This window comes from Tenebrio molitor, chromosome 2, assembly GCF_963966145.1.
Source record: "Tenebrio molitor chromosome 2, icTenMoli1.1, whole genome shotgun sequence".
Lineage (NCBI taxonomy): Eukaryota > Metazoa > Arthropoda > Insecta > Coleoptera > Tenebrionidae > Tenebrio > Tenebrio molitor.
In genome coordinates this window covers 6,557,090-6,581,526 of record NC_091047.1, presented here as the reverse complement: position 1 = coordinate 6,581,526, position 24,437 = coordinate 6,557,090, and the positions used below count along the sequence as shown (strand labels likewise).

Below are 24,437 nucleotides of genomic sequence, written 5' to 3'. Positions count from 1 at the left end.
ATATATGTTTTTGCTATCACTTTTAACGTCATTCCCAACAATAACAATAATAAATTATTAATTTCCGTTTCTGGGTAACAACCTTGACTGATAAGAATAATTCAGTATTGATTCTGTAGTAAGCTTTGTTTATAAGAAATTGTTAATGTTGGTATAATCCATCAATATAGATAAAATTTGTCGTAAATTCCGCAATAAAACGAGACTAAACATTTTTCATATAAGGAAAAAATAAAATTTAACCACGTCAGAATGGAGCACTCCCCTACGAATATTCAACCAGTTTTCGGTTATGTTCCGCTTTATTTATGACCCAATTAACTAACGCACGATACATAATTTACCATCAATCTCGGCAGTAAAATATTCATAAATGACAGAGATTGTTTTCCAGAAATATTCACCCGAGAATTTCTCCATTTTTCACCAAATTTAATCTGGTAATTCAATTCCTTTCTCTTTGGCCAACACCAAATGCACGTATTCTATTTTTAATGTGATGCAAAATTTATCCAGCAACCAACGAAGTTATCGATAATTGGATTTGTATTTCATCTTAACCCAAAAGTAAGTGATTTATTCACGAGACGACCAACCTCTAATTTTAGGTCGCCAGTTTTATCGTGGAGATAGCTCCAAACGAGTCATTTTCTAAAGACAAAAGTCGAACCAAGAAACGAGATAAGTGCGTACATGACTCGTTTTAATATTGAAATAGATGTGCCATGTGGGTCGATGCAATAAATAATTTATTATGAATTGTCACCATTATTGCCAAGCTTTTGACAAAATAATAATGCTTATTTGTAGTAGTCTGTTATTACAGCCAATAAAAGTCATTAAGTACTTTTTAAATATGATAATAGCGGCAATAAAACAATAACACAGGGAAAACCTAATTTTATTAGCGCTACGTGGAAATATCTTCCATTTTGTGCAGTCCAGACCGCAAATGTAATTTTACAAATGGTTCTTATCAGACGAGTGAAGATACTTTTGTTCATCTCATGCAAACACCAACATGTTGCAATTTGACGACAGACTCTCATCTGACTCACGTTTAATTGCATTTATTTTCGAGAAACGTGGCAGTAAATTTGACGTCAGTGTTGTACCGGAGCCAATAATAATTTAGTGACAATCAAACGGAAAAACGATCGAATGAAGCAAATGCGGCGTTTGTTCTTAATCAAAACAGTAATTATAAGCGAACATCTGTAATTGGCGCCGTTTGTAAGTCTCGTTCTTGCAAGGGAGATCTCCATCGAACCCTTCGTCAAAGTCGGCTTCGAGGAATTTTGCTAATTAAACCGATCATTTTGTCCGGGGCGGAGAATAAATTAGAAATTTCTGAATGCAGGATCGGGGGCCAATTTGGAAACATCCTTTGATGTCTCAAACTCGAAAAAACCACGTCTGGCACACTTGCCACGGGAGTGAGTCAGCAAGACATAGTGGGTTGGTGTAATGCGCCACTTCCTCCGTGTAGGCCACTAATAATTCATGTAACCCTGAACACTTCCAATGGGGCACTGCATGGTTATGTTTTCACCTAATAAGGGTTATTTAAACGTTTCTTTCATCGCAGTTGGCTGTGATTTACCGTATACGTACAGATTTGCCGCCTCTGCAGGATTTGTAATTTTGACAGCTCACACTTGTCACTTTGCGCGTTTTCATTGTTTGTCACTTTTCAATGTGTCCTTTCAATTAATGTATTACGAGCAAAAAAAGTTTTGTCAAGAGTATCCCTTTTGATTTTCTTCTAATAAAGGGTTATTATAAACGTTTCTTGTATCGCAGTTGGCTGTGCGCTTCTTCTGTATTAGTAATTTTCACATTTGACAGCTCACAATTTTCATAGTTGATCACCTTTCAAAGTGTCAACGTGTGGCTTGGTTAAGGCAGCAAGGGAGGTTATGTCAAGACTATCTCGTGCAGGACATTAGTTCCTCTAGTGAGTAGTAAATATTTTATTTACACCTAAACGTATAAACTCGAGTTCATTAGTATCCGTCCACTAGATAAAAAGTAACGTTGGCAGAGTTACTTTCTAGTGCTTTCTGTCTATACGAATGGCAGCTTTGAACTTTGTTCGCAGAAATGTTTAACCACCTCCTTGTGTTTGACAGTCACTCCAATTACATCTACATGCTTTAGTTTTAGGTATTGTTGCGTTTTACATACAAATTCTTTCGATTTCATGTTGACAAGATGTCATTTGACGTTTTAACACTTTGACAGATTTGTTCCTAAAGCACAACGTGCACCACTCAATTTTGTAAAATTTAGATAATGCAATGTAAGTAGTATTTTCACTGAGACTTTCGGTGACAGAATAACACGTTAAAAAAATATAAATTGACTCTTTGGAATGAAATAAGTTTCTATTTTCTTTGGTAAATTAAAACAACCCAACTGCAATGCACGAATTCATAAAATTTCAACAAAAAGTGTATTTTCATTATTTATTACTTAATATTTATCATCACTGTTATGCATTACTAAACCGTACACGGTATTACTTTTTTCAATAGAAATCTGCCCGAAAAACCTTTTGACTCACTAGCTTCAAAATGACATTTCGCGACCGCATAGTAATGCGCGAAATCAATGTTCGCACACTACTATGCGGTCGCAGACCATTTTTAAAGTCACTAGTCTAGTGACTTTAACCATTTTGAAGCACTAGCGCGCGAACGTCGATTTCACGCACTAGTGCTTCAAAATCATCTAAAAAGTATTGGCCTTTTTGAGCATTCTGAAAATAATTTGACTTGATAATAACAAAATCGGGTTTACAAAATACCAGTTGATGAAAATTTCGAAAGAGTGAAAATGATCGCTAGTAATTCGATTGACACTGCATGGACAAGCGCCATCTTATTTACAAAGGGTATACGACAAATCAGACGTAATGTTCGTTTCAAAAAATATTGTACGAACTTTGATGCCAGACGTATTCGGCACATTCGCGCAAATGAAGCACTCGCTCCTTCGTCGCTCGTGCCACAAATAATGGGTTCATGTGCGAAAAATGTCTTCTCGCACTCATTTCGTGAATAACTGTATTAGCTAGAACGTGGTTAAAAAAACAATTTATTATTTTATTCATGAGAAACATTACGTATTGCATTGGTTAATATGTACGTTTATTGGAATTTTTTATTTAATTAAAATACCCTTGAAGAAATAAAATCAAAGATTTCTTAAGTAAAACTTAAAACATGCAGTTGTCATAATGAGAACATGTCCATTTGCCACCTCTTCTGGAGCTTACTGTCACTTTGCAATTTTTATTGTTTATAATTTTTCCCTTAAAGACCCCAAATCGCTTAAAATCTTTAAAATTAGCTTGACGTTTCGTTTTGGCAAATTGTGACATTTATCAAAATCCGTTCACACAGGAGAAAATTCTCAAATTCTGACAGTGTCGAACAAAAAAATATGTTGTGGGGTTTGATTTCAATTATTTGTGGGGATTTTTTTTAAATATCATTATGTTTAAGTCTTTTATTATTACGCACCCAAATAATCACCTCAATTTTCATTTATATTTTTTATAGTACAGTTACACTATGTATTGTAAGTGGCAAATTTCACAGCAAAATACTATGTAAGAAACATTTATAATAACCCTGTACTATAGTAATAACCTCCACACTTTCTTTTTATTGAAAACAATAAAAATGGTTTATTACCCGAAACAGGATACATTTCTTGTAATGTCTTACTATGTGTGATGGAATATTCAACAATTGTGTGAATTTATTCGGTGTTGGGCTACGACAATGTTGAGGATTAAAACGAAAATCGTACGACACTCATTAATGACCAATAGAAAAATTAGTTCACGAGCCATAACCATGACAACAAAAAAATTTCTTGGAAATTTTTTGTAGGTAGACCAACCTAACTGTGATTAATAAGTGGAAATTTTTTCAGCCAATCAAAATCATTTATTTTGTTGTTGTCTTGGTTATGGCTCGTGAACTAATTTTTCTATTGGTCTTTAATGAGTGTCGTACGATTTAAAAATTTATAATTGAAGAAGCATAATGTCCGTGTCGTTGCGATTTTCTTTCCGAAATCCTCGTGCATTGATTAATATCCGGAAATTTTATTCTCATGCATTTCCAAAACGTAATTAGCCCTCGTGTTCCACTCGGGCTAATTAATACGTTTTAGAAATGCATTCGAAAAAATTTCCGGAAATAATCAATGCACTAGGGATATTATAAGTGAAAAGAGCACAATCCACAAACATTTTGCAATATTTGGATATTTTAAAGACCAAGAAGAAAATTTTAAATGACATTTTGTAGACCATGGGAAGAAATGACACGTTACTCTCGTTATACTGTGGCAAAATTCTTTTGAAAATAAGTAAGGAATTGTCAGGAACATCTCAGTGAACAGTATTTCTTTGAAAACATTACCTTTGTTTTTATCATTGTTTAGTAAAATATTGAATGATTGAACAGACTTTTTTTAATGTTAAATTACGTTGTCTTAAAGCCCCTTGCGTCTAAGCAACCAGAAATTTCAGATCAAGAGTGCTTTCATGTCATTTGCTCCTTTCAAATGTAGGCGTCGAATGACAGTCGAAGGCACTCTTGATCTGAAATGTCTTTGATCACAGAATGTAATGTTACGCTGCGCATTGCAGGTGTCAAATTTCACAGCCGACTCCGATATAAGAAACATCGATTATTTATTACATTCGCTTAGAATACGGCCCTGTCGCTTCTTGCACACTCGTTTGAATTTTTAACGGTTCTCGATCGAACGTATGTGGCGTGTGCCGAGCTCATTATTTTCGTTCGGGAGCCACCCCCCGGTGCGTCACGCATTTCGTCAAATTTCCGTTAATTTTGCAACGACATAAATTTAGACCGCCATCCTGCTAAAATTAAACAGTCCCGTCACATTGAACGTGACGTCGTCGGATGCGTCTCGACACGAGATACTAAAACGGATTAATTTTCCGTCCTGATTAGATCACTTGAATCTGCGACAATAAAAATGACGATTTTATTAAATCACATTGTAGTAGAGTAGACGATCGTCGAAACCGGTTGCCAACCGGTTTTCTAGCTTCATTCATGACTTTTCTAACTAGTTTATACTAAACACGATTGTTGCCATAGAAAAATAAATAGTCGAGTATCCCTCCAGCAGATTTATCGATCGGCAAGTTTATTTTTGTGGCGTGCATTTGCACACTTCCAGCCTACCCTTGACACGTTTTTAATTAAATTCGTTTCAAAATTCTAGACCTGCCCCAATACGACACACGAGCGGAACACATTTTCAATTTTTACACCCCCTTTAATCGCATTTAGTACCGATATAACCGCAACGTTGCAGGAGTGGAGCAATCCAGATGTAGAGTCCTTTTCACAAACTACTTCACTCGAGGGTGCTCAATAAAAATTAGCTTTTCGATTTCGTCTTTGTGGGGATATGTTTTGGTGTTATAACATTCTTGCCCCGCCAGTCACCAAATTAACTCGATCCTTATTAATTTTCATGTCCAGAGGTGGATCTTGTTATCTTATTTTCGATGCCGCTGAAAGATGAGTTGTTTTTGGGTTCGGTGTTGTCAACAGAATTGATTACCGATCATTAGGTTTATGTGGAGCGGCATCAGAAACAGTCTGGAGTGATCATAAGGTTTTATTTCCCCATTTTTTGGGAGTCGAGATGAGTGCCGTTATTTATCAGGCGGGAGAGCTTCCACGCATAAAAAGATAATGCTCTCCGGAAAAAATTCTACGTTTGTGGAAAATTTTCACGAGCTGCTTTGCCCGATTTTCAATTTTCTACATAGATTTTAAAGGAAGGACAGATGGCGGTGTGCTTTTGACTGCGAGCTTTCAGTCGCGGTATTGATTCGCTCCAGTTTCGCACACAAAAATATTATTTTCAAGGAAGAATAGCTATTCGGGTTAACGCTATTGGCTAGATTTTCAAACCTCCTCAACCCACAATATTTTGTTTATATTAGTAAAATCGATACGCTTTATTACCTAATTAAACCGATAAAAATAGCCCACATACATGGCCGTTTTCAATATTCATATCAGATTTTGTTCGACAGTACATTACAACTTTTTATCAGTGGACTTTTATCTTGTTCTGTCAGTTCCACTGTCGTATTTTTATTTTATATGTCCGAACGTTCCAAACAACTTTGCCATATTTTATACAGCTTGGTACGCATTGTTGGAGCCTTCCACGTCAAATATTCACTCTAAATTTATGTTTCAGTTAACTCTTCATGACATTGTGTAAACCCCACACTAGATTAATCAGATTCTGGTTATAGTTCACGAGATTGCTCTAGCATTATTTATTATTTAAATCGAACGGATCACGTGACGCCTCTATAATAAATTTGGTGGTTGTGACATTGTCGTAGTCACGAGAGACATTTTTTTTGCCAGTTTTTAATGTGGCCAGTAATCCAGACGTTTATCCTGCTCTTCTATTTTTATCATCAAACGTTGTAAAAATTACGCACATACCTTGAAAACCGCATCCGTGAACCCAACTGCGTTGGGATTTGTAAACAAGTACACATTTTTGATGATCGGGTAAATATCGTTAATAAAATTGTTACAAGAAGTAAACAATTGCAGTTGTTGTGTGGTTTTGAAAATTCGCTGGCGCACACATTATTTCTCCACTGCAGTATCGATTGGAGCTGTTGCGGATAAATTAGACTAAACTAAACGCAAGGCTATGATGTGTTGAAATAAAGAGTGCGTGTTGCAATCCCAATTAGATGGAAAAAAAATGGTTTCCATCAATTTGCGTTGGCAACGTGTCATTTGAATTCCAGTTAAAGATTAAACAAGTAATTATCCACGGTCTTCCAACCGTCGCTTGGTAAAATTGCTTCTGGGAAAGGTACCACATCCCGGATAAATTATGCAGTTGCTGCAATCTACCAAGATTCAGCATCTCGACTGCTCGGTTATTCAGAGTCCCTTCGAGGAAGGTAAAAATCAGAGAAAGCTTCATTTATGTTGAACCATCTGCGAGACACTTCATTCCAGAGGTCTTGTGTTTTCACCATGCGACCTTCGGTGCGCCATTGAAGTCGGATTAACAATTACATCCACGCTTTGTGGTTTATGCAACACAGATGCACACGACTCGTAAGACATGTCACTTTTATGTAACTGGAATTTGCACAATACTTGAGCGGAGTACGACCAATTATGTCTTGTTTCGTACCATCAGCATGTGCAAATATTCGTCATCGACGGAGAGGTTGTCCCTCTTCATCTCCATGTCGTTGGAATCGCCGGCGAAAGACCAAATTGGCCGTAAAATGGTATCAAGTGGTCTCGGTGATGAGTTCTTGGTTGTGGGCGCATGATGGACGTGGGATAGTGTGACGTCTACGTGAAGAACGCCGTAATTTGAAACATGTTGAACGTCACATTGCCCTTACATGAGAAGTGATGATATGGGATGATGTCCCAGCAGCGGGTCACTGTCAATCTTCATTTCTAGCAGAACTTGAACGCCGACAGCTACATTGAATAATCTTTCGGTTGAACAGGATTGTACGCGCCCTCACGTGACTCCGCTGTTGCAAATTATGCTTGTCTCGTTGAAAATTGTAATACGTGATGGACGAAGTGCATTTTGAGATAAATCATGCACATCAGCTGCGGAATAGGAAGAGTTAATGTAGAGCAAGGCTAGACTGGGGAGATGGGAAAAAGCTTTGATTGAAGACAATTTAAAGTTGGAAGTTGGAACTTCAATGGAAATTAGTAGGTCGAGTGGATAAACAATTTTCGTGATCGATTATTTTGATAGCAGAACTGATATTAAAAATAAGAATTTAAGCCGTACGATTGTAAAGTAGATAAGCGATCGTAGTAATCACAGGATTTTTTTTATTGAAGCTGTTGTAGATTAATAAACACAACAATCTCTAGAAATTACGTAATGCCACATGTTGGTAATAAATATGTAAAAAGAGTCGGAAGGTTTGATCGGTGAATCAAGTGTGTGGGTTTGACGTAACGTGACTTGTGTCATATTTTTGACAGTTAATTAAGATGCACTGTTACTGTTACGAAATTGTGGAAAGTTGAGCTATTTATGCCACTTTGCAAAAGATCCGGATGGCAGGTAGTCAAAAATATCTTTTTATGACATTTTTCGCAAAAACAACATCTTATTGAACACGAAAATAAAGCTCTCAACTGGCAGCGCGTATACTCGTTTAAACGGGAGAATATTTAATAATCGATAATACCGAGTGTTGTGATTTGCCTCGCCACATAACCATGCTTGCCAAGTGATAAAATTGAAAATAAAACCGGCTGAACGAACTAGGAAAGAGGAATCTGTTGATACTGAAAAAATCTGGATTTATTTCATTTGAACATAATTTTTTATGTCAACGTTTATTCAGGTTTCAATTTGAAGAGTCGTCTGTCACAGCCGTATTTGCATTGTGCAATTGCCGAGATAAATAAAACTGAGAGATAGTGGACGTATTTTAATTTCTTGACCAGTAATTAGAGGACGTTTACATCTGCCGCTCGACGTTCCTCTTATCTTAGAATAATGTATCTTTTTGCATCATTCTTTCTGGAGCAAACCACATTTTTGTTAATTCAAGCGTTACCATTCGGTAATAACCGTTATGTATAATAATTTAAGGTTAGGATTATTAAGGATGCAAATCTCGATGCCACTGATAACTTACAGGCCATAGAACTTGCAACCAAAACCTTGAAAATAACTTTTCCTAGTAAATAGTTAAAACAAAGAAATCCTAACAAATTATTTGTAGTCGACAACAGCGTAGAACTTTTTTTTGAAACGTGACTCACTTCTGATAAAATCCTAAAATGGTTTCCTGAAAAAGCAGTTTTAACATGAAATAGATTTCGCGACAGTAGATCAGTTGCTACATAACCTCACTTTGATAATCATTTTATTATTAATTAAATCATTCATTTAGCACTAAAAAAACGAGGAAAAGTCTCGTTTGTTAGTTCCAAAGAACTATTTCAGACCACTTGTTCGTTGACTTTGAGATCTACGGTTTGACAGCCAATGCAGCTACGTCATACGTTAACGGAAACAAAAGCAAGCACCAGGCCACTAGACCATTCATTTTTTAACGCTTTTTACTTTTGTTACTTAACACAAAGAATGTTTTTAATTGCAATCAATTTTAAACACATTTTCCAATTTATATAATTATGACTTGCGTGACAGTCCGTTAAAGCCGCATTATTTTACTTTTTTATAGTAGAAAATACCAAGTTGCGCTATTTTTAGGCTGACCTATATATTTTTTGAAACTCTTTAAGTTAACGGCATAGAGATTCTAATTTCGTTCGATTGGATTAAAAAAAGAAAACAAACAGTTTATCGGTTTTTGTTGTTCATTTGGTCGAGTAGAATCGTAATTTCACAATTATGTAGAGAAACACGACAAATAGTATTTGTCATTTGCTGCGTTCGTACATAATTAATACTTTGCCTGACATTCTGAACATTTCATAGTTCACGAGGACAACGCAAAATATATGTGTAGATTAATTTGATCGAAAGAACTATTATTTGAAGCCGACACGTTAGAAAGCTGAATTGTTAAAAAGTAATTCCGTTAGGAAGTGCCATTGTTAGTTTTCCCCAATTCATTTCAAGCATTTCCAGAGAGAATCTGATTAAGTGTAAAGCTGTTTTTCCCGGGACCCTGACAATTACTTGAAGACATGATTACCGCACTTCATTAGCCTTTTTACTTTACTTAACACTTCAGTGGAAGAACACTAAACTTGGAATTTAATTAGTACCTTCGCCTACTTTATGTACACTGAATTTTTCATTCATGAAAGTACACACTGTAACATAATGATGTTCTCGATTAGTAATGTTTTTCTAGGATTTTACAAGTTGCAACAACACAACATGTAAACCGATTCTGTTTTCCGAGAAGATAAAACAAACACTTGAAAATTGTCTCTCGTTCGCGATATTTTGCGAATTGAAAGATCAATAACTGTTTGTTTTCTTTTCAAGTTCTAATTACACAACCGCTATCAAAGTCTTATCTTTCGGGTGACGAGTGTGCGTACCACGTGACGGGATAATTGATAATTCGAGGTGGTGCGGTTACCGGTGTTTGCGGCGGAACCTCCGCACCACGGCAAAATTCATATCTGCCGGTCCAGGCCCCCGAGCTAAGGGTTGGATGTGTGCACAGTCGCCGATGCTTATCACAGCCCCGTTAGCAAACCGCGTCCATGAACATAATTCAGAAGACAGAAGATGGAAGCATATGCATAAAAATAGGCGTCGCAGCGGTCGCACCCCTTGGCCGCCCCTCGCCCTTCCGCTCAACCGTTACGTCAACAATGACGTGTGCGATGCAGCCGCCCACCGACCGGGGCATCCCCCGAGAGCTCGCGCCCCAGGTCCGAGATATCGACGTCCCCGTCGGGCCCAGGCCTGGACTCCGGAATCCGGCCCGACTTGGGGCAGGTTTGAGGCTGGAAGGCCTGTCCCTTCGTCGCCCCCCGCCGACCGTCGCGGCGCCGATCCGCAGTATGACGTCAAGGCTCGATACGTGCCGCGGCAGCGCAGGCGGCGAAGTTTCAGTGGGTCCGCGCCCGTCGTAGCAGCTCTAGTGCGATTCGTGTGCAGTGTCCGACATCACATGAAGTACTGTATTTAACACCACTCCCCGGGATCTTATCACACAATCAGCATGGGGGAGGTATGTGAATCTTTTCGCAAGCTTTTCGTCGCGATAATCGGACGAAATTCGCTCGGGAACGGCAGCCCTCGCCGGAGGGTTATCGATTGTTTCGCGAACGGGGACAGGGTGCCGAGGGCCGTTGAATTTCCTGCAGATCCACCCGGAATCGCCACCGCCAAAGCCGGAAAGGTGTCACCCGACCGGCATCGATCGCCCTCTTGTCCCACTCAAAATCGAAATATACTCCCAAGACCTCGACGGCGCTGATCGAGACTGACCCACATCCGAATCCTCAATTTCGACCAGATTTGTGGCACTTTATCATTCACAAATTGACACTTCGAGTGCGCTCCTGTTCTCCACTCGTAACGATTTCCTTTTATCTGTTATGTAACGTCGCGATCCAATTAATGATAATCATTATTTAAGCAAACATTTATTGGGAGTATGACGCTCAATAAAATTTCGAACCTGGCGCGAATCTCTCGATTTCGATCAAAGATAAATCGAAGAGTGATTGCTCGGAATATTTGTATTTGGAGCACGCGACAGTGGAAAATTTACAGCCGACATTTATTGGAAATGGTCGAATTGTTTGGCGCTCTGAACAAACAAGTCGCCTCTGATTTTTCGACGAGAAGAATGTGTTGTTACATTTTCTCGTCCTAAATTTGCGAAATTTTCCAATTATGCATCAGAGTCCGAAGGCGCAGACTCCCGCTACTGAAATAGAACATCAAGAAACATCATTTTCGCGTTTTTTATGCTTCATCAAGATCGGCTAAACATTTCGAAGATGGTCGTCCCTGCTGTTTACCGATCAATCGGTGTGACATTTCATACTTTCCGTTAGTTAGCACTTAATTTAATTGTTTTGCGGAGATGACGCAGGGGTCAGGTCTGGCAGCCGGTTTCGGTCGGTCGGCGGCACCAAGAAGCGGCGACCTCCGGCCCCGATCGGGCCACATCTTCATCAATCGATGCGACCGGTGGCGGCTGGCAAGAGCATCCCGCCGCATCGATTCGCAGCCGGTTGCGTAACTCCGGAGAAGAAGTGCGAGGTGCCGGTCGAGAAGTCCGGCATCGACGCTTCCTCCGGGCAGTGGGAAAGCAACGTTTATTCAATCAGGGCGACCGTGCGTGTATCAATTTCGTTGATGAAGTCTTTGTCGGTGGCCTTGTACCGCTTAACAGACGGAAAATTTTACACCTGACTCGAGCGCACAGAATTCGGCGGCGGCACACGCGAATCGATCAAGGGTTTATTTATAGTTTTGGCACCACATTTGGCGCAAATTCCCGCATGACTCCCCACAGCAATGCAATTCGTTCTGGCGACTCTCGCGACATTGCCCCTCAGGTGCGGCACATTTCGCAGCGACCCGCCGAAATGTGTCGCTTCCGATTTTTCACCAGAGTCCAGTGGTATGTAGGAATGAGTGTTTTAGACCGTAGTGGTTATTTTTCAGCACGGCCGTTCTGACTCGTATCGTGTGGCAACAGTTCCGTCCAATTACGACGACAACAAAACCGCCGATGGTAGAGCTAAGGTATTTCCGACATGCACACACATGTTTACGTATTTCTTTGTGGGCTCTCCACTTCTGTTTGTTTCTCCTTGCGCATCCGAGTAGGTTGCTGGGTCGAGGACTTTCCTATCTTTATTTTTCTTCTATCTTTGATTGTTTATTCGATGCCGTTTTACTTTTTATTTACTACAATCGAGACGCAGACCTTGTCGTCACTTCACACACGAAATCACTGTTTGGCAATCATGTTGAAATCTTGACTGCGGCCAACTGACCAACCACAATGAACTAGTTGTACATAGAACGGTTTCAAAGACGTTTTATTTCGATTGGATTCATCCAGACGAGACTGGCGATTCGAAAATATCTCCCGGTCAGGAAATAGCGGTCAAGATTTTCCAATATCTCTGCCAAACTATTTAGAGATAAATTATTCCGACGAAAATCAGTAAAGCGGCAATTTATTTTCATTTTTCTCTCACACAAGTAAGTAATTTGAGCGCTAACACCACTAACAGCACACCGCAAATGTTGCACGTAGGTATGTATTTTAACAAAAAATAACCCACGTAGATACGGTTTTTTGAAATCCCCAGCTTCGTTTCCTGTTAATTACAGAGCGTACCGATTTTTGTATTATTTTATCCAGTACGCCTACTGAAATAAAATACCATTTCCTGCTTGGTATTGGTTTCGTTATCATCCCCACGAAAAAAAGAGTCATCGATAAACGTTAACAGTTCGTTCTGAAGTGGAATAGTTAGAGACGGCTCCAATTGTCACAATTTTCGAAGGTTTGGGTCTGATTTTTTAAGTACACTCGCTACTGGATCGCTGCAGTATCCACCAAAACTTTCCAGAAATAACCAGAACGAAAATTATTTAAAGACGTTCGTCCTTTGTACGTAAAAAGTTTAAATATTGTTACCACCTTCGATTGTCGCGGATTTGCTTGCATGATGTGCTTTGGGAGGGGGTTTGTTTGGTTTTGGAACGGTAGTAAATGGGTTCGAACCGGTAAAATCAGAATCGGGTGTTGGTCTAATTTGGTGGGCGATTAACACTCGGCTAATTTCGTTTTGTTTTGTAGTCACGAAGGAAAGTGAAGAAGGCTAGGAAAGCAGAGGATTTAGATGATTTGAAACAGGAATTGGACATCGACTACCACAAAATCACCCCGGAAGAATTATATCAAAGGTTCCAGACACACCCAGAAAATGTACGTCGATTGTAGTGTGGTGGTAGAGAGTGGTGGGTTGATTTTGAATTTGCAGGGCCTCAGTCATGCGAAAGCGAAAGAAAATCTGGAACGGGACGGACCCAATGCACTCACACCCCCAAAGACCACCCCCGAATGGGTGAAGTTTTGTAAAAATCTGTTTGGGGGTTTTGCTCTCTTATTGTGGATCGGCGCCATCCTCTGTTTCATAGCCTATGGTATCCAGGCTAGCACCGTGGAGGAGCCCGCCGACGATAATCTTTATCTTGGCATCGTGTTAGCTGCCGTTGTTATCGTTACAGGTGAGAAGGAGACGCGGTGTGTGGAGCGTGGAGGTTACGCGGTCTGTTGCAGGTATATTTTCTTATTATCAAGAAAGCAAGAGCTCGAAAATTATGGAGTCGTTCAAAAACATGGTCCCTCAGTTTGCTACCGTACTTAGGGAGGGTGAGAAGTTGACTCTCCGGGCCGAAGACCTGGTGTTGGGCGACGTGGTCGAGGTGAAGTTCGGCGATAGGATCCCGGCCGACATTCGAATCATCGAATCGCGAGGCTTCAAAGTGGACAACTCCTCGCTGACCGGCGAATCAGAACCGCAGTCCCGCAGTCCGGAGTTCACTCACGAGAACCCACTAGAAACGAAAAACTTGGCGTTCTTTTCGACCAACGCCGTCGAAGGCACTGCCAAAGGTGTTGTGATTAGTTGTGGTGACAATACCGTGATGGGTCGCATCGCCGGTCTCGCCTCCGGACTGGACACCGGTGAAACCCCCATCGCCAAAGAAATCCATCATTTCATTCATCTCATCACCGGAGTAGCCGTTTTCTTGGGGGTGACCTTCTTCGTCATCGCCTTCATCCTCGGTTATCACTGGCTGGACGCCGTCATCTTCTTGATCGGCATCATCGTGGCTAACGTCCCGGAAGGTCTGCTCGCCACCGTGACCGTGTGCTTGACGTTGACCGCCAAGCGGATGGCCTCCAAGAACTGCCTGGTCAAGAACCTGGAAGCCGTGGAGACCCTCGGCTCGACCAGCACGATTTGCTCTGACAAGACTGGAACCCTGACGCAGAACCGGATGACGGTGGCTCACATGTGGTTCGACAACCAGATCATCGAAGCCGACACCACCGAGGACCAGTCCGGCGTCCAGTACGACCGCACCAGTCCAGGATTCAAGGCCCTGTCGCGCATCGCCACCCTCTGCAACCGCGCCGAATTCAAGGGCGGCCAGGACAACGTGCCGATCTTGAAGCGCGAAGTCAACGGCGACGCCTCCGAGGCGGCGCTGCTCAAGTGCATGGAGCTCGCCCTCGGCGACGTCATGTCCATCAGACGCAAGAACAAGAAGGCGTGCGAGATTCCGTTCAATTCCACCAACAAGTACCAAGTTTCCATCCACGAGAACGAAGACGCCAGCGATCCGCGCCACATCCTCGTCATGAAAGGCGCCCCCGAGCGCATCCTGGAGCGCTGCAACACCATCTTCATCTGCGGCAAGGAGAAAGTTCTCGACGAGGAGATGAAGGAGGCGTTCAACAACGCCTACCTCGAGCTCGGTGGTCTGGGAGAGCGCGTGCTCGGCTTCTGCGATTTCATGTTGCCAACTGACAAGTACCCGGTCGGCTACAAGTTCAACTGTGATGACCCCAACTTCCCCCTGGAGGGTCTCCGATTCGTCGGTCTAATGTCCATGATTGACCCGCCGCGAGCTGCCGTTCCCGACGCCGTCGCCAAGTGCAGGAGTGCCGGCATCAAGGTCATCATGGTCACCGGTGATCACCCGATCACCGCCAAGGCCATCGCCAAGTCGGTGGGCATCATCTCCGAAGGCAACGAGACCGTCGAGGACATCGCCCAGCGGCTCAACATACCCGTTTCCGAAGTCAACCCGCGCGAGGCCAAGGCTGCCGTCATTCACGGTTCCGACCTGAGAGACCTCTCCTCGGACCAGCTGGACGAAATTTTGAGATACCACACCGAAATTGTATTCGCTAGGACCTCGCCACAACAGAAATTGATTATAGTGGAAGGTTGCCAACGCATGGGTGCTATTGTCGCTGTGACCGGTAAGTTCGATGCAGTCAAGCGCCCCGGTTCAAAGCACTTGCGGTGTAAATATACAAACTTTTTTTTCGGACTAGACTGCATCAGGGGAAGTCCCCCGAGTAAACTTTTTACTGATCTCAGTACGAAAATCAATTTTGTCCGTTTTGTGTATTGCACACCCCATATGCGCAGCGAACGCCATCTGCTGGAGTCGCTTCTTTATCGATTAACTGTTGCGGTTGGACGCAGGTGACGGTGTCAACGACTCTCCTGCACTGAAGAAAGCTGACATCGGCGTGGCCATGGGCATCGCCGGCTCCGACGTGTCCAAACAGGCGGCCGACATGATCCTGCTTGACGACAACTTCGCGTCGATCGTGACCGGAGTGGAGGAGGGCCGTCTGATTTTCGACAACCTGAAGAAGTCCATCGCCTACACCCTGACTTCCAACATCCCGGAAATTTCTCCCTTCCTTGCTTTCATCCTGTGCGACGTCCCCCTGCCCCTCGGTACCGTTACAATTCTGTGCATCGATCTCGGGACCGACATGGTGAGTTCGCTTCCATTTTCACATCCGTATCTTTATTGTTTTCTTACCCCATGAATTTGCAAACAAATAATTTATATATGAATTGATAAGGCATCAGTAGTTGTACGGTTATATACATGTTGTTTCATCGAAGGTCCCAGCCATTTCACTCGCTTACGAAAAAGCCGAATCCGACATTATGAAACGACGGCCACGTGACCCGTACTCTGATAAATTAGTTAACGAAAGGTACAAACAAGACGCAGTGCAGATTAATAATAAGCATGTAGCGTTTTTTCCTTGGAGATTTTTATTATGAAACTTGCACTGGTAGGCTCGGTTATTTCAGTCACTTTTGTTCTCTTCCGTTTTATGAAAGTAGATAGATTACGTTCAGTTTTTTCAGTAGATTATTATATTGCGGAAGGTCACGGTTAAGCCGACAAGGTACGTTCTTTCAGACATATTACGTCTTGCTCAGTTCATTTTTTTTGTTCTTGTTATATTTCTCTCCTGTAGGCTTTTTCTTCTCACCTAAGCCTCGTAACAGTTCAGTTTGTTCTGTTTCGGGTGTGCGAACAACGACCTCACCGACGTCCTTATTCGCACACTCGTCAATTTAATTTTTTTGTTCGACCTAGCTCATCCATGACCAAGACATTGAAATTTTGCTCACTGTTATCACGAGACCGTTTTTTGTGTTGTTTTATTTAGATATTATTTTTATTTTGATGAAATCCTAGGTACCAGCCATATCTTTGGCATACGAAGAAGCCGAATCTGATATTATGAAGAGACCACCCCGAGACCCCCTGAACGATAAACTAGTCAATGATAGGTGCTGTTTTATGATTTTTCTCTAATTTCTAACAATGTGGTCGTTTTATTTTTGTACTGATAATTTTTCAAGCAATTGTATATATTTGCAGTATCTATTGGGATAACATTAAACACTATTAACGGGTTGCACTGATGCCTGGTGGTACAAAATGTAACTGCATGAGATTTGGGTATTGTTTAAAATTAACCAACAATCGTAATTTTTGACTTACTTGATTAATCATTAACACGGTGGCAAGATGAACAGTGTTGTCCTGGTTCAGCTTTTTATCTTGTCGATGGGGTTGTATCATTTGGTTTTTGTTTTTGGGTTTTACTGTATAGCTATTATTAAGAACAAAAAACACAAACACACATCTCCCTTCCATATTTCACGCATAATGCGTAGTCGCCTTGCTTGGCACAGCTGGCTCGACACCTAGTCTCTTAGACGTTCATAGAAAAAAGTAAAACAGATGTGCTAATGGCGAAGTCAGTACACAAGATTTTATTACAGATTGAATACCACAATGCTGAATTTTTTGCACCTCTTTCCAAAAATCGTCAATTCAATAATTCAACATGCGTCAGGCAGAATGCAAGTCTGATCAAATCTTTTTAGAAGAAGTAATCGATAACGTTGAACATTGTTTTTACCTTGTTAGATTCGGCCACGGTTGTTTTCCTATTTATTATACAAAAATGAAAATCAGCATTTTGCAGGTTAATCTGTCATTACATGTCTTTTGTCATTTTACCGACCGAGCTATTTCGCAGTACGATCACAGTAGTCTAGTGGTGTTTAATCATGAGAACTCCATTACGTCATCGACAAATTTTGACATTTGTACGCAGTTTTGACATTCGAATCTGAATTTTTTTGAGAAATTTGTCCGATGCGTAGTGGACGTTATTTAGCACGATCACTGTTAGCAGTGGCACATCTGAGTATCGTACTAGAGTTAGGCAAGTCAAGGAGCAGTGCTGGCATGTAAGTGTGCCCCCCGGTTCATTGTTTTCCCTCCATGTCCCGTATTTTTGTTTTGACGTGTATTTGTTTGGCCGAGCTCAGGTCCCCGCCATATCCCTGGCATACGAGGAGGCAGAGTCTGATATAATGAAGCGCCGTCCTAGAAACCCTTTCAGTGATAAACTCGTCAACGAAAGGTAATAGGAATGTCACGTGTTCTCTCCTCTTCATATCTACCTTTTTTTACATTAATCGAGATTGGACCGGAACGGCTGCATCAGTTCTGTTGATGTGTCCGACTTGTATCGTATGCCATGCGTACGCGATAACTTCTGCTTCCCTTTATCCTACATCCCTGTGTGTCTCACCGTCCCCGCAGTCTTCATCTCGCTTTTTTGCTTCTCCGCAAGAGTGTTGCGGGCGGGGGCGGCGGGCCGTCCTCCCGGACGGGAGGGAGGTCGGTCCGCGGCCCCGGCGGCGGCTTGTGTGCGTAGTGTCCGTGCGAGGGTAAGTCGTTTTTTATTTCCGAGAGCAGCACATCATTCATTCTGCACCCCGCTTATCAGCTGAGGCCCCGGTCCCTGATCCCGGCCCGCAACCCCCAACACACCATATCTAGACAGGTCTACTACTCAACTTCTGCATGTTTGATTTCTCACTACTAACTTTGTGTGTTGCGCCGGCCACTGTATAGGTGCCTGCTATTTCTCTGGCTTACGAAGCCCCGGAGTCCGACATAATGAAACGTCAGCCGCGCGACCCCTATAGGGACAACCTGGTTAACCGCAGGTGGGTCGCTGAGCGGTGTCGTGGCGGGTAATCAGCACCACACACTACAACCTCGGCACATGATGCGCGGTCATAAGTGTCCCCGATTTGTCACTACTTTGATTATTATGGTGTCCCGTTCGTTTCGTTCGTTCGTTGCTCTGCCTGCGTGCTCCGGCACTCACTTTTGCCGTTGACAGTTCACGAACGTCCCCAAAGTCGCTGTCTTGGCACCTGTGTGGTTTGATGATGATCACCCACTGGTTGTGTTGTTTAGCACCGTATCAGGGTTGCAGGCAGACCGAAAACAGATCGGATCTAAGGATCGGTATGTTCAAAACGACACCCTTTTTGAACACAACGACTCTTGGAACGAGAGCTTCAAACGTCAAAGTTTTCTCTTTTTCTTTCTTTTTTTTTTGTCTCAGATCAACCGTTCCTTGTAAAAACACAAAACGTAAAATATGTTTGATTGAAAGAGAAAATGCGGGGCACAAAAAGGTACAGGGAGCACTTTTCCTAGAAAAATGATCACGTGTGATAAGTTGTCTGTATTTTCTTTTTAGCAAAAGTAAAAGAACCTGACGTAAAAATTTCACCGTTCAACGATGAAAAATAAGTTTGTTTTTATTATCTCTTATTGCTTTTACGCAAGTTCTTTTTTCATGAATTGTTTTTTACATAACATATTTTTCTTATCGACTATAATTATTAGTCTGTCTCAATTATAAATTTCCATCAACACTGCATTCTAAGTTGAAAATACAACCGGCAACACTGTTTGGTGAAAAATGCGTCAGATTGTATTTGTTAGGTCAATTTCCGTTTTTATAACTAAAAATTTTAGAATAAAGGGGAGGAATGAAAACCTTTTCTAAAATTCAGCAAGTGAATAGGCAGAAAATCAAATTCTAAAAGCAAAATAAACTTATTAACTAATTTTAATGTTTTCGAATCATATTTACAAAATAATTATATTGCCAACTTTGGTTATAAGAATCCTCAATTTAGAAATATTTTTATTTTGCCAACATAATTCAACAGGTGGTGGAAATTTAGAATTGAGACAAACTACAGCTTAATTTTTTTGTTACTGCTAAGTCCCTCGCAAAATAGTGCAGTGGTTTGTGACTTTAACCTGAGCTAAAGAACTACCCTGACAAATAGTGAACACAAAATCGAAATCTATTTAGTATTTCTTTAATTATAAGCGGATAATGCGTACAATTCTCGCCTCTTACAATATGTTAATAGAATTGTGTCAAAATCACGCGACATGTAGGTATTTTCTTTTTTAAGATTTTGACACTTGAAATGTCAAAATCACTACCTAGAAATGTCAAAATCACTACCTACTACTTAAAGTCCTTTTTTTTTTCAATCAATTGTCAGTATCAAACCCTCAAAGAACAGGCTGTATCACCCTAAACCCTTTCATTTCGGAACACCTCTATCGTAAAATCACCCTAGATCAGGTTTGAGTTTATGTCAGTAATTTTCAAATGTCAGAAAAGTTTCAAGTGTAACCAAATTTTATACCAAAAGACAAGAAATAAAGACCATAATGACACTGAAAAGTGCAACTGAACATACACAAGAAAATTGGAATTTATTTAATGGGTAATATAAGCAGTTTACCTATTCATCTTTAGAATCTAACCCCCAATCGTCTTCCGAATATGATTCTGCGGAAAGTTGAATTATTATTGAAAGAATGTCCTCAATTGGTAGATTTCTCATGAATTATTTCCAGTCCTTTCTAATCAGTTCCTCGCAGTGACGAACACCATTGGCCCATATATTAAAATTATAAAAGGAAATACCTCGAATATGTGTGCATCTTTACTGCAATTTAGCATGGTCGGTTTTTCTCTGCATTTCTTCACGTAATCTAATCATAGCCAATTTTTCTCGTTGTGTTAGATCCTTGCTTTCGGAAACTCATTTGACTTTTTATTTAAATGTAATTGCGGCTTGACTAGCGCAAGCGCGTTAACAATTCACATCAATGACTGACATACAGTTGACATTTTACGTTGCCAACCTAATTACTATCAAATAACCAGTGGCTCATACCAACCTGACAACACTTTGACAATTGATTATTTAAAAAAAACAGACTTTACTTGATAATTCTCTGTTTGCTGCAACAGAAAATGACATTTGATTACATCATGAGTTTTTTTTTTTTTTTTTTTTTTTGCAGCGAAAGTAAAGTATTTTCTATTTTTGTTTTGTTTTTAACCGAAATCTGGCTAAAGTGTGACAAAATAACGTCAACGGTTGTCGCTTACAGCCATGACTGATGATTTTTACACGAAAAGTGTAACCTGTCAGTTTCGCTTTTTGTGCCCCCGGGACTCCGCTAGACCCACAGTCTGCCCGTACTGTGTCTCCGAAATGTCTCTCTAGTCTCTTTCCTGTTATCTATCGTAGCCTTGCTTTGATTGGGGCGATTTTTTTCTTTGAACTGTTGTCAAATTTTTATGATAGTTTAAGCTACAATTAAAAGTTTTTGCCGAGGTATAGTTTGTGATGCCGTAGAAGAGCATTTTAGACAAGAGCACAGTTTAGTGAATATATTGTTTTTTTTCTCGCTCTAGGTGTGCTGGACACACAAGACAATCTGCCTTCAACATTTATAGTTCTTTTTGTTTTCTAACAATAGAATAGTACTAGTAATTAGTTTGTAGTTTTCTTAAACAACGAGTTACCGCATGCTGACACACCTGTCTAAAATTCAACCTTTTATACCTTCCTCGGTATGCTTCTTTGGAATAGATCTACGAATCTCGTAGATTTGAGTAGTGTAGCTTAGCTTAGTTTTTTTCCACGTCAAGACGACGAAATTTTGCTTAGACCTTGTACGATCGTTGAAAACGGTTATTTTTTTTCCATTTCTGATCAGGCTTGTTAACTTCCGATATAAATATTTCAGCACCAATTTCGAATATCTCTCGTGCACCGGACAAGTGCGTCTCACTTTGTTTGTTTCAAGCCTTTAAAGGATTCACCGTCGACATCAGCTAGCTTGCCAGTCAGTAACTTGTGAGAAAAGTGAATCTTTTAAAATTTTCTTTTGCCTCTTTTTTTCTCTCTTGTAATCTTTTACAGTATAACAAAACTAATTTCGTTCCGATCAATGAGTCAAGTAAGTAAACTTTATCTGGCCATTCAAAGAACCATACAGCGATCCTTCCACCACTCCACTCTCCCGTATGAAGCAGAAGTAACGCTTACAGTATGATGGTGGGACGTTTTTGTGCGGTGGCCATTCACAAACTTGTCTTGCCGCCCCACCGCACGAAAGCGGCGCACCTCACACGATGGTAATATACTTACTGTACATAATGCATGCGGTTTAATGTAATTGTGCTATAAATGTAACAGCATGTGTCGTGGGATGTGCTTCGTAAGTATGTGGGGCTCGCGACGGTTTTTTGGAAACGGCGGAACGACCGTCAGCACTGTCGTATCACGACATCGTTCCGAGAAGCCGTCGCGAGAACGTCAACCCCAACACCTTGGAGCTCTTTCTGATCGTGTCGACGGTGTTTAGGTTGATCTCGATGGCTTACGGTCAGATAGGCATGATCCAGGCCGCGGCCGGTTTCTTCGTCTACTTCGTCATCATGGCCGAAAACGGTTTCCGACCCACTCACCTCTTCGGCATTCGAAAACAATGGGACTCTAAAGCTGTCAACGATCTGACGGATTCCTACGGTCAAGAATGGGTGAGTGGTTGTAGGTGGCGCCACCTGGCGACGCGGCTGAGTGTGTGTTGTCCGCAGACGTATCGAGACAGGAAGACGTTGGAGTACACGTGCCATACCGCTTTCTTCGTTTCCATCGTCGTCGTGCAATGGGCCGACTTGATCATCTGTAAGACGCGTCGCAATTCGATTGTCCACCAGGGAATGCGCAACTGGGCCCTCAACTTCGGCTTAATCTTTGAAACCGCTCTCGCCGCCTTCCTTTCGTACACGCCAGGGATGGACAAGGGATTGCGCATGTTCCCGCTCAAGTGAGTCGACACGGTGTTTTATTTGTTTGTGGTCGTTGACCGATGTTGTCTGTTGGAAGGTTCGTGTGGTGGCTGCCCGCGATTCCGTTCATGCTGTCGATCTTCATCTACGACGAGACCCGGCGGTTTTACTTGCGTCGCAGTCCCGGAGGATGGCTGGAACAGGAGACCTACTACTAAGCGCATCACTTCGTTTTGCGTACTGCCACCAGGTGGCACTGCGTCTGCTGCCGCAGGTCACAAACATTTAACAACAAACAAAACAAAAAACCATTCACACTCATCTGTCGATCGGAAGGACTCCGTTTCACCCGCCGTGACGGCGTCGTTCCTTATCGGTCGTTGTGTACAAAATCCTGTTGCTATTTCTAGTAAAAATTCGCTGCATGCTTACGCTGCAGTCCGTACATTTGTAATTTTTGAGAGCGAGCGTGTGGACGAGTGCGTGCGAGTGAGAGAGCGAGGGTGAGCGAGCGAGAGAGAAGGTTCTTCGGGGGCCACGTGGGGTTGGTTGGTCTGCAAGTCGAGCAGCAGTAGAGACGCAATAGTGTTTTCATACATTCCAAGTTGAAAACAGTTGCCTTAGTGATGTCGGACTGTGTGCGAGTGGGTGGGGGCGGAGCCTTGACGGACGGCGGTTGGTTGTTGCGCGCCCTTCGGGGCTCCGCCACTGAACGTCTTGAACGAGGTAGTATTATTTAGGCTTTCAACACTTAGGTTAGCTAGATTGTAACTGTGTTGTTATATCGTGTTAAGTGTCATACAAGTCGTGCTCAATACACATGACTACTAACTACTATCACGATTGTAAACGTTTGACATTCGTTTCGTTTGTTGTGTATATAGTTTACGTAACGGGCGGGTAGCAGTTACACTGTGTAGGCAGCACGAGTCCATAATATTGTTTCTAATATTGTTACGTTACGTGCGGTTAGTTGTTCAACGTTGGAGCCACACTTCTGGAGGTCTGCTTCTGTAGAGCCCTATTTTCTTATACTCTCTGATGCGCGCTGCGTTGGTCTGAGACCAGCCGACCACGGTATTGTTATCTTATTGTAAATATTTTTAAGTAATCACTTAATTATTTTCGCTTGTGTTCTTTTCACATTCATGTTTTAGTATGTAACGAAGCTGTATAAATTTGGGTTTTAATAAAATGGATGATAGTATTACAGTCACGCCTCCGACTTAACTTTACTTACTTATTACACCGACAACGGAAAAAATGAAAAATTTATATTAAAAATTTTTAAATTTTACAATGTACTGAACACATTTTTACATTAAAAATCATAAAAATATTAACGTAAATTTTATATACATACATGAGTTTACATCGATAAATTGCACACACAGTAAAAAAATATATCTACAATGGTTCACGAAGAAATTCAGGAAACATATTTAAGTACAAAAAGATTGCAAGAAGCATACACGTCCTTAGAAATACCTAAACTCTGTTAGTCAGCGAAATACTTTCGTAACTCTTAACAAAATAATGAGACTAGCAATTAAGATGAGTTTTAAAATTTTATACTACGTTATTGACGAGGGCAGCAGCGTGTTTCTTGTTGGTGTACAGATGGGGCCCGTCCACCGGTAGTAAGCCAGCCTCCGTGCAAGATTTGCAGCAGAATATCGCGTAATATTTGTGCGAGCAGAATTTCGCTTTGACGATGAGGTTACAGTTGGCAAAATACCGATTGTCTTTGCAATTGGGATGCAAATACATTCCTGAAACGAACGATAAACACCTCTCCGCAAAAATCCAAACCCAAAAA

General features: G+C 41.3%; 2 protein-coding genes across 16 annotated transcripts in view; one reads left to right on the top strand and one right to left on the bottom strand.

Moving 5' to 3' along the window:
• Positions 1-23,830, top strand: part of Atpalpha (sodium/potassium-transporting ATPase subunit alpha) — a 35,130-nt gene extending 11,300 nt beyond the window's left edge. For 2 of the 11 annotated variants that reach the window (XM_069038002.1, XM_069038001.1), the window contains exons 2-9: positions 13,367-13,495; positions 13,551-13,797; positions 13,850-15,565; positions 15,795-16,096; positions 16,819-16,913; positions 22,192-22,366; positions 22,424-22,656; positions 22,716-23,830. In XM_069038002.1, the coding sequence (XP_068894103.1) occupies positions 13,367-13,495; positions 13,551-13,797; positions 13,850-15,565; positions 15,795-16,096; positions 16,819-16,913; positions 22,192-22,366; positions 22,424-22,656; positions 22,716-22,836 (3,018 nt within the window). In that variant the 3' untranslated portion in view covers positions 22,837-23,830. Of the gene's footprint in view, positions 1-10,596; positions 10,766-12,216; positions 12,298-13,366; positions 13,496-13,550; positions 13,798-13,849; positions 15,566-15,794; positions 16,097-16,229; positions 16,325-16,818; positions 16,914-17,966; positions 18,062-18,558; positions 18,654-22,191; positions 22,367-22,423; positions 22,657-22,715 lie in introns of those variants that run through there. The other 9 variants (XM_069038000.1, XM_069037999.1, XM_069037996.1 and 6 more) reach the window with 9 other exon arrangements.
• Positions 23,831-23,953: 123 nt separating this feature from the next.
• The window catches only part of Ppn (Papilin), a 49,866-nt gene continuing 49,382 nt past the window's right edge, over positions 23,954-24,437 (bottom strand). For all 5 annotated transcript variants that reach the window (XM_069037984.1, XM_069037988.1, XM_069037987.1 and 2 more), the window contains one exon: positions 23,954-24,390. In XM_069037984.1, the coding sequence (XP_068894085.1) occupies positions 24,188-24,390 (203 nt within the window). In that variant the 3' untranslated portion in view covers positions 23,954-24,187. The remainder of the gene's footprint in view (positions 24,391-24,437) is intronic.